Source organism: Seriola lalandi, unplaced genomic scaffold (assembly GCF_002814215.2).
Source record: "Seriola lalandi dorsalis isolate HSWRI2012SDOR001 ecotype SW California unplaced genomic scaffold, Sedor1 jcf7180002054400, whole genome shotgun sequence".
In the NCBI taxonomy this organism is placed as follows: domain Eukaryota; kingdom Metazoa; phylum Chordata; class Actinopteri; order Carangiformes; family Carangidae; genus Seriola; species Seriola lalandi.
The window spans coordinates 473,890-484,989 of record NW_019524953.1 but is presented as its reverse complement, the minus strand read 5'-3'; the positions used below and the strand labels follow the sequence as shown (position 1 = coordinate 484,989).

The 11,100-nt window shown below is 40.3% G+C and overlaps 1 protein-coding gene across 2 annotated transcripts in view; it reads right to left on the bottom strand.

Annotated features, from left to right (window-relative positions):
- Positions 1-2,451: 2,451 nt before the first annotated feature.
- lsr (lipolysis stimulated lipoprotein receptor) overlaps positions 2,452-11,100 on the bottom strand; it is a 16,325-nt gene continuing 7,676 nt past the window's right edge. For both annotated transcript variants that reach the window (XM_023409632.2, XM_023409633.2), the window contains 4 exons: positions 9,181-9,297; positions 7,971-8,268; positions 4,151-4,619; positions 2,452-3,150 (listed from right to left, as the gene is read on the bottom strand). In XM_023409632.2, coding sequence (XP_023265400.1) covers positions 3,115-3,150; positions 4,151-4,619; positions 7,971-8,268; positions 9,181-9,297 — 920 coding nt within the window. In that variant the 3' untranslated portion in view covers positions 2,452-3,114. The remainder of the gene's footprint in view (positions 3,151-4,150; positions 4,620-7,970; positions 8,269-9,180; positions 9,298-11,100) is intronic.

The window sequence follows — 11,100 nt, the reverse complement described above, 5'->3', positions numbered from 1 at the left end:
TGGCAGCAGCGTGCTCAAGTCATTTCTGAGATCTGATAACATGAAGACACAGAGCGACAATGAAGTCCAACTGCGCAAGAAACAGTCAGATGATCCGACAGGTTGTAAACCAGCCAACAGTTTTTACCTGATTATCTAAACCACTGAACTCTGGCTACACTTTCAGTTCTATCTCCAAGTGCCCATAATAATCTGTCCTTGCACATGATCTCTGTCACGTGCAGTAGGTCATCTTAAGACCTTAGCAATTACTGTATTGAGTGAAAATATTGTTACAAATGGCAGTGATGCCTATAACTTGAAAAAAATAAGGCTCAAGTTGTGATAAAGTGCAAATGCAAAACATCCACAAAGTGACAGCAGAGAGACACAAAACCAGACGCATACAAGACGACCACAAAGCAATGCATGTCTGTGCATGTCTGTACATGTCTGTGTCTGTGGCTACAGGCTAATTGAAGTGACAGCAGATATTTATTTATATCATTTCATAAAGAATAATCCAAGTTATTTATTTTGTATTCATTTATTTATAACAATTTAACTATATTAACAATGCACAGTTTCGTTTCTTATTTAAAAAAAAAAAAAAAACCAGGGATTGAGATTTGAGCCCAAACACATTTTTACTAATTTTCCAAAGGTGAGGTCAGAGTGATGTCAGCAGCAGTGAACCACTGTGGTGAGAGACTTGGAGTGTGAGTCTGGTTGCACACTGGGAAATGCAAGATCAGATATTATTTCCAGAGCTTAACCCATACTAGTGACTAACACAAGTATCTCAGCTTCAGCATCAATTTTGATCATTCCTCTATAAGTCCGTCTTTTCTCAGTCTCCCAGTTTTATGGAGGTGTGATACTAAACTGGCGGAGTTCCCCTTTAAGATGAAATTTGGACCCAGGTGTGGCTCCTCAGATTATTGTGTTCTTACTCTGATGGATCTCAAGTAGCACTATAAACTGTGATAAGGCTCATGGTATAGTGGCCTTGTTTCACCTTTATTTATCCAGGAACAAACGTCTTTTAAACTCACAGTTACACACATTCACACCTGGGAGCTGCTCAGTACGATTATAGTCTGATCCTTTGCCTCTTGTTACTTGCTCCGCTGCATTTTAAGGCTTTTTTTTCCTTCTTCTTCTGAAACAGCTCATCATGTTTTTGCATCACATCCCCTCACTAGCAATAAAAATCATTTTTTATGTTATAAAAATGTGCTAGTTCACCTGTTTTTAAATAATAGTTGTGTAGAGCGCATACCACAATAACCTATTCCTAACCGCAGCCGCTACAAACAGGATGACCAAACTAAGGTGACGTCTTTTCTTGTTTTGATTTCTCGGAATGATTAGTTATGACATCAGTTGAGTCTTAATGCAATCACAGAAAGTCAGCTGTGGAAAGAAAACTTCCTTCTGAGAGGAATATGCAGAAATCTGACAAGTAAAAAGCAGAAGCAGCTCAACTCTTTTGGTCTTATATGGCATGTGGTGGTGCCCTCTAACTTTTCCACTAATATAAAAAGGGTCGGCAGAACATCCCTCCAAGAGTAAAACTGTCAGGCTTGACGCAACCTTTCAAAACGTGAGAGTTGACGTCTTATTGAATGAAGTTTCCAGACTTTGCTTTCTTATTGAGAAACATGGCAATGCAAATTTAAACAAAGCAGTTTGTTGCAGCTGTTAAAACCGTCTGTGTGGTTAAGAGGAGATGATTAGCACAAACCTTGGTCACTGTAACCACCCTTTAAGATGGCTGCCATGAAGTGATAGAGAGCAGAGCACCTGAAACAGACAACAGCAGGAATTATAGTGTGATTTTATACAATTAAATTCTTACTGTGAGAGATTTTTTAATGTATTCTTACCTGTTTTGTAGGGACCAGGTCATACAGGTCAGTAGTTTTCCCACCTGAGTCCCTTTAAAGGATGAACACCGCTGCCGCTTCTGTTATACACCCATAGTAGCATACCAGTTTATATTAAAACTTACTGTAACTTACTATTATTATATACTGTGGCCTAATCTGAGTGGACAAACTAATGACTGGCAGTAAAGGTAGTGGAAACATTTGTAAAGTATGATGTAATACAACACCTCTGTAATAACTCTCCCCTCAGCAGAGTTTCAAGTTCAGCTTGACTGTCACAAAGGCGTCAACTAAACTCTATGGTAGTTATTTAATACATTTATGATATAAAGCTTAAACAGATTTACGTTCATTCTCAACTCCCAATATTAAACAGTCAGAACTCCCTCTGCGTTTAAATTTAGACGTCTTGATTTGTATTAAGCATTACATTGCTGATTAATACCTCACAAGATCCAGAGAGACGCAACAGCAGAAGGTCTGTAGCGTCATTACTTCTGCAGCTCACGGTGCCGTTAAATTACAGACCAACAAGATGGTGTCATCTAGTGGTAAAACTCTGCAAGTCAAATACAGTGAATGGCCTGGCAATGGAGACCTTTATTGTAAAATTAGGTTTCATGACATAATTTGCATATTACGAGCCTACTACTGCTTGGCTGTACAATATACTATAGGTTAAAACTGAAAGTCTGTATAAAAAAAAGAAAAGAAAACAAAGAACAAAAATACAAAAACACATTTTTTCTGAGACTAAAAGCCTGGAGCTCACTCCAACACAACTGAAAGCAGCAGCTTCTCTTATAAAAACAATTTTCACAAGCAAAATTAAAACAAAACAAACACAAAAGCCCACAAACCCCTACAACTCTACACAAGTACCTGTATCAGCTGAACGTTTAAAGCACTGCTGGAGCAGGTTTACATGTTTACATGAACAATTTTACACAGAATTATGCAACAATTTCACTTTCAAATCTACCTGTTAAATTCTGTACACTCTAAGGCACTTGTGGCAGCCACAATCTTTTATATATGAAAAGGCACATAAAATTTCATCTATGAACCTTCTTCCTGTTAGAAAAGTATACATACACATTTAGCATCAATTTGTAATAAGTTTACTGTAAATTATGCAATATAAAAATCAGCAGTGTGACTAATATTTAGTCTTAGAAATCATCTGGTCCTTTATTTTAGGTGCATCAAAGCTGCATCATTGGACAGGTTGTTCACGTCATGGTTACACAACCAGGCTCTCCCGACTCACAGCTCCATTCTGGAAGATAAGAAAAGTGATGATCCAGTTGAAAATGGACCAAGTAATACCAAACAAAAATCATAATTTAATCACATTTTAGGTGCTTCAATCAGACATTAGGGACAAGGCTGGCAATGTTCTGTAATCTTCTTATTGTCAAATCCATGAAACAAAACCAACAATGATTTAGGGCTCGGCAATTAAAGCATGTTGGTTAATTTGGTTAACACTTGCATATGTACATGAACTGTGCCCTTCAAAAAAACACTACATTGTGTTTGCCTCAGCCTCATCCAACTAACGTTAGACAGCGTTCACTCAAACACTGAGCCTCAACCCGTGCAGCTTCTACCTACAAACAACGCCATGTCCATCGTTTGGGCGCGTTTTGGCCTCAGTGAAGACGCCGCCAAACAAAAAGAAATCAAATCCAAACACTTGGAGCACAAACACATTGCTGAATATGAAGTGTGCATGGTTAAAGAAAAATAAAGAGAGGCCGATAAGTGCCATAGTAATCATTCGTTAATTGTAATTGAGGTAGTCTCAGTCTCATTCATTCCCACTGAAGACGTAGGTCTTGAAAACAGGTCACAATATATCATTTAATTTTTTAAAAAGTGGTTAAAATGACCTAAAGCAGCTGCAGTTTTTAACAATGTTAATCAAACTGGAGTAAAAAGTGCATTTGTTAGGGTCTATTTAAAACCTTTATTCCTCTGCAATAAATTAACAGGAATTATAATGTTCTGTTTTTATTAAGAGGATGTTGAATCATTTACTGAGTGTTCCTAATATTTTGTCAACCTTAATTCATATAAATCAGATGGACAAAATATTGGAAATATGATATTAGATGATGATGATTAGAAGATTGAATACAACATTGAACTATTAATAAGACGCGTAAACAGTGTAAATGAGTGACAGATTTCTCTCTGTTAAATAAAGACATTACAGTTGATGTCACTGTGAAACTTGAGCTTAGGAATGAACAATGAGTTTTGCTGTGACTCACCTTGCGGAGGTTGCTTTTCTTTGAAGATGACACACTTTCATCTTCACTGTACGGTGGTGGCGGAGGAGGTGGGTAGTCACCACGGCGACCCAGGTATCCAGAGGGCGGGGTGAGAGGAAGAGGGGGGGCACCGCGAGGTGCCCTCCCCCGATCCGAGCGGTCACTCTCGCTGTCCAGGCGCTCCCGGCTGCGTGCCCGCTGCTGCTCGCCCATCTTCTTCCTCTCCATAGCCTCTCGCAAGAAGCTGTCGTCATAATCATCTCGCCCGCCCCTGGCTCCACCGCCACGTCGGCGTTCCCTCTCCAGGTCCATCAGATCATCACGGCTGCGGCTGCGTCTCCCTGCGAGGCCACTGTAGGCTCCTCCCTCTCCTCTTCGACGACCGTCAGGGGAGTAGTCTCGACGCCTGCGGTCATCATAGTCTCGGCTGTAACCGCTGCGGGCGCTGCTGCTCCACTCATCATCAGACCTAAAGACACGAAACAAATTTAGGGGAAAAAAGAAACGTACTAGGGCTGTTTCTCATTAGACTTGCGGCGGAATTGAGTTTTAAACAAGTTGAAGTTCAATTGACTCTTGAACCTCACTGCTGAGCCTTTTGACTCATTCTGGGAAATTTACAGCAATGTTTATTTATGTGAACTGTGCCGAGGAATAAACAAATAAAATAAAATAAACTACAAATTGTGATTTCTGGCCATTTCCAACAGATTATTTCACTACTGCAAGTAGTTAGTGAGCATACTTTGGAAATGGTTCATGTCAAGTGTGGCCAAGTGCTCAAAGCAAAAACTCATGAACTCAAGATTAGACCGGCATCGTACGGTTGGCTTTTGTATGAAAATCAAATATAAAGGAGAGACTGAGAGTCTTAGGACAGTGATTTACAAATACAGTATGATGCAAATAAAATATTTATTCCAGGTTAAAGATGACAAAAAAAAGTGAAGGACGTGCATATAAGAGGTATATATATATATATAATCAGCAAAGAGCCACCAGCCGTCCATGTTTGGAAAGCATTTCATATTTCAACACAGTAATGTGATATGGAAATGTAATGAATGCATAACCTCTTTGTGCCTCTTTTACAAGCTACATTTTGCACGAAGCCTCCATCAACCTTTTTATGACAATTTGCAAAACTACATCAGTGGCTTTTAAAATCATGTTCCTTGTTTGTTCACTATGCTCATGTATTGTTTTGATTATTGATTCAGGAATTTTATTTATCTGTATAGTATATAGAATTCATTTCTAACAAGTTTTAAGCCCTTATAATCAACTGATGCTTGTTAAAAGTGAAACGAGGCTGTAAATGATCAAATGTATGGTGCTGAGAAAGTGCCATCATTCAGACAGTGATAGTGTTTCTGAGGAAATTCATTTAAAAAAACAGATGGCAATTTTAATATAATATTGATAATATTGCTAGGAGAAATTAGACTTTTGTGATGCAGCTCAGCTGAACCTGTGCTTACAGTTTAAACCACCAAAGTTACCAGCATGTACTCGCATATTAGTTTGGGAAACCCCACCCAGTGCACCACAATAACTGGAAGGCCACTGATCTTGTTTCTGAGAATTGTTCTGACTTGAGATCCATCTATAAACTTTTCATTTCATCTATCAAAAGTGTCACTTTTGAATCTACCTCACATTACCTGAAGCAATGGAGGAATGGCTACAAACTCTTTATAAAATTAAAGGCATTACACAGAATATGTAAAAATGATGAGGATAAAGATGTATGTATAATCTGAGAGGACATGCTCCCACATCATGAACATGTTCACAAACATAGTAGCCGAATGAAAGACGAAAGAGAAGCTGAGGTTGACACCCCAGAGATTCTTCATTACCAGAATTTGCATCAGGTGATACAAAGAAGCCGTGTTCTGAGAAATCCTGAAAGTACATGTTTAACCGAACCTAACCACAAGCATGCAAACCACAGCAAAATAAAAAGAGGTGCAAATGAAAGGTATTTCAAGGTATTTTTTTGTAATGCAGTCATCATTACAATGATGCACTTGTACCGAACTGTTGTCTCTATTTTGGGCAACATTACAAATACACGCATGCATGCACACTTAACTGTGTTGTGCATTTACCAATGCACCATTATTCTTCTTAACATCAAATGTACAACACAAAAAAAACAGCTTCAGGAAGCACTCAGACCTCTTCACATTTTGGACACACACACACACACACACACACACACACACACACACACACACACACACACACACACACACACACACGTAAAATTGAGTAATATCACTGTAGTGCAGGGTGCTGTTTCAAATTAAACATAATAAACTTTAATCTATGGCCCTGTTCACACCTGGCTTTAAAATGCTTTTCCACATGTCCCAAGCTCACCACTTGTGATCAGATGTCACTTTCCTGCTTCAAATGCCAGGTGAGCTGTCAGAGCTCTGTACTCCTGACTTTACCTGAAGAAGGTGAACATACCTGTATTTTCTCACAGCACACAGAGCTCTCAGTTACTGCTCACTGATAAACTTCTCCAGTTCACCTGTAACCGGTTTGGTTTTATTTGGCATTATTTCATCCACGTATTATACAGGACGGGTGGTGACACTAACGCAGGCCATGCTCCTCTGCTGAGAAGAAGACGGCTCTTGTTTTCCCTTCTTTCTGTGACATGATCTTCTTTTTGACAATGGATTGTTCTGGGCTGCTTGTGTAGTCTGCGCGCGCCACAATGCAGCTCGTTCAAGTCTGGTTTGAGTTAATGTTTACTTGGCTCATAAACTGTGTTAATTAAACGGTTTGAGCATGAAGTGAAAGTTGACCTTAATTCGGACTGAAAGTAAGCGGAATTTTCCTGAGCAACGTTGATGGAAATCAGTCGTCAGTTCACACCTGGCTTTAAAATGAGTCTCCAGCCACGTGTCTCGATCGACCACTTGTGATCGGGTCTCACTTCCCCGCTCATTTTCTCACCCACACCCACACCCGCCCCCACCCACCCCCACACACACACAGGGGACCTGGCTAAAAACAACAACTCATAGCCTACACGTGCCTGTGCATAAAGCGGGGAGATGAGATAAGGTGGTATCCGATCACAAGTGGTCGATCAAGACGCATGTAGAGACGCATTTTAAAGCCAAGTGTGAACTGACGAATTTGGAGCTGACCGCTTGTGATCGGATCACTGAAGACGAATAAATAGCAGGTGTGAACAGGACATACGGCCTTTAGGGGAGATCTCTTAGATCGGCTTGTGTAACATTGTCTTTATTAAATTGAAATAGTGATAATTAGCCGTCATGCATGAATGACACAATTGAATAGCTTAATTTTACGCATGATCCATGTTGATGACGATACAAAAATTAGAAAATGCATGGCAAAATAACACTAAGTATATTTTGAGACTCCATAAAATTGCACAAATCCTGTTGTCAGAGGACAACAGGATTTGAAAAGAAAAGAATGTGACTACGTGTGGCCCCGACCAACTTTGAATGTGGTCTGAGCGATACGATCTCAGATGCGTCCTCAATGAGTCTTGGGTGCGTTGTACATGGAGCTGTTCACTTGTGATCAGATCACCTGAGCTGGATGTAAATACCTGGTTTGAACAGGGCCAATGTTACTAATGTTATGAAAACATCTATAATAATCAGCTGTTACATGGGAGGTTGAGACAATAGGCCAACTGATACTGGATTTTTGAGGTTGATCAATATTTGAGAGTTTAGAAAAATGTTTAAGATATGCAGTAAAAGGTACGTCTTGCAACTGAAAAACAAACCCATCTGTGTTCTGAAATAAGACTCACCCTCTCCTTCCTCTGGGCTCATCTGGGCGGCGGTGTGGTGAGTAGTTGTCTCGGTCGTAGCGGCGTCCGATATCATCGAGGTTGTCCATGGAGCGGGCGCGTACATGACCCCCCATTTGGCCTCCCCCGCGGTGTGGGTGGTCATCACGACGGCGGCCGTGCTGCGAAACACTGCTGATGGTGCTCATCGCTTCATCCTGGTCATAGACCGTGGCCAAAGGTGGAGGTTGGGAACGACCCCCCCGGCCTCGAGGCTCCAAGCTATCATGCAGGGAGCTGACTTCACTCATATTTTCCACTGAGGGAGGCAAACGGAGCAGAGATGGTAAATTGGACAGAATCAATAAAACAGTGTCTGCTTTAAGGATATGCAAATTAGGTAGCTACCGCAGTCTGCAGCTCTCATGTTTGAGGTTTTTATATTACAGTTAATACAGTACATTTTTTTCCATAAAATACGTTACATTTCACTTCTCAATTTTGTGTATATTTTAGTTGAATGTTGCTGTGTGTATTTGAATCATTACAAAACAAAACTAACGCGCAATAAGTTACGGTGACAAGTTTGTGCCAGTCAACTAGTTTGTTTCTGTCTTGTGATGTATTGCTTTGCGTAAGAAGAAAGTAATTTGTAGCTACAGATAAAACGTTGAAAACATTGACCTGAACCGAAAGTTCTCAGTGGCAACAGACGAGAAGACATCCATTTCATTAAAAGTGAAACAGAGTCCGCTGCCTTTAGTGTAGATGAAACATTTACTGCACTGCTGCTGACGGTTTTCCCCACTGAAATCAGCTACAGTGGAAAACAGTTCAATGTATTTAATTAACCAGATTGTTTTAGTGTTTAGTTATGTGATTTTGCATATGCAAAATTGTAGCATATTTTGTTACTGGAAAAAATGTTTCTCATTAATGTTCAACCATTATCGCAGGGGATGGGATTCAACTTGTTCTTCTCAAATTACCAAAAATAACACAACAGTCTGTCATGTTTGGTAACAGCTCAGTTTGTTTATGTCACTTTTCTTTGCTGATGCTCCAAAATGAAATGATCAGAAGCCATCTGTAACTCTTGCCCGGCTCTGCGTGGCATGATTACCACCTATTACCAGAAGTTTTTTTTGTTTTGTTTTTTCCCCCACAGTAGTCTGTAACACAGCTGGCATAAAGCTGTGACCAGAACAGCATGAAGTGATCAGTCACTCACAGCGGTTGTAGTTGGTAGGTCTTGATGGGTCCAAATTGGCCAGCTCCCTCTCCATATAGTAAATGGCACGTGTGGCGTTCCCATCAGGGTCCACCTGGATACGATACCCACTGCGAGCTGTAGAGAAGGGGGGGGCAGATTTCAGATCCTGCAGCCTCATGCAAATACATTGAATCAATGCGCATCATGCAAGAACATTTTCATATCCTTTTTATCTTAAACCTGTCTTGCACATACGAGTGTTTCAAGTAAGATTCACCAAACTCTCTTAACTGCACAAACTTGTTATAATTCACACATTTCAGCCTGATGAATATCACCTGCTCACAAAGACATAATTTAGTCCAGTATCATGCAGCAGAGCACAACAACCTACATAAAGACCCTGCAGCTGTCGAACTGAGGGGACTTTTTCAAACAACTACTGAACTGTAGTATTTCTCTAACTAAAATAAAAGTGTCATATTTAAACTCCAAACTCAGTCAGGTTGAATCAGATCTGGACCAGTCCTACATTTCGTTCATACCTCAGAGAAAAATGTAGATATGAAAAAAATTGATAAATGAAACTCTCTTGAATCACTCGCAACTTAAAAACAAATGTGTTGACATGAGTGGTTTTTGCACGAGGCCCAGTGTGTTTTGATCATCACTGAGCACCTGAACTCTGAAGTCACAGCTTCCTCTAACTTAATGAGCAAATTCAAACCATATACAAGTCCAATACAACACCCACAGGAAGGAAATTAGGGAAATACTGTACAGAGCAAACTGGCTAGTAACATCATAATCATCTAATCACATTCATATACATCAGAATCCTTATCACAAGAGAAGTGAAAAACATTTATATGAATAAAAGTGTAATTTCAATGGGGTTTTACACAAACAAAAGCTATGCGTTAAAAAGGACAGAGGAAACAAGGTGGGTATGTACGGAGAAGTATCAGGGCCATGGATGAGGGGAAAAAAATGAGGAGGAAGATTTTTTTTTTCATCATTCACTTCGAGAAAAAAAAGTCATAATGTCGAGAAAAAAGTCGAACTGACTCAGAAGAGGGGCATTTTTCTTTATTTTGCATTTCGAGAATAAAGTCAAAATGCCCCCCAGGTGCATTTCCCGAGCCCCTGTCAGCGCGCAGTCGCTCCGGGCATCCTCCCAAGCGACTAATGGATGTGAGGAAGTAGTCTGCTATTACTTTCGGGTCGTTGTTTATTCTGTGGGCCGCCGTCCACACTACTTAGCGACTAAATCGATCAATACAACCATTGATAGCAATGCCATACTGCTTCAGCTTATCGTACTAATCGATGCGCCACAGCGCGTCGGTGATGCCTTCGTGTCAGACGCCGCCCGCCGGAGCTCCACACCTTCAGGAACAACTTCATCAGTTGTCTTATTGTGTCTTGTGATACAACATATCCCCCCTGAATTGCACGCAGGTGTAACCAATGATATCCTTGCATTTATCCATCACCCGCTATTTCAGTTTGCACTAATGCGGCCACCTTTTCCAAGCCCGAACTGACGCAGTTTTATGCACAATCTCTTCAGTCCCGATGCCGACAACTGCACCGTGTTTATGAGCCAAAAGAGAAAGAATTTACCTTTGTTGCTAAAGCCGATTCTGAAGTACAATTTCATCAGTTCATCTATACAAGGCATTTTGTAGAGGCAGTCATACGCATCGATGTCATCTCTAAAAGGTCGATTTTAATCTCTAAGTGTCAAGTTTATTCTCGACATTTAGACTTTACTCTCGAAAGGCAAAATTAAAAAAAAAAAAAAATCTTCCTCTTCTGATTCAGATCGACTTTATTCTCGACATATCGACTGTTTTTCTTGAAAGTGCATGATGAGAAAAACCATCCATTTTCTCACCCATGGCCCTGATACTCCTTCACAAGGTGTGATCCAAG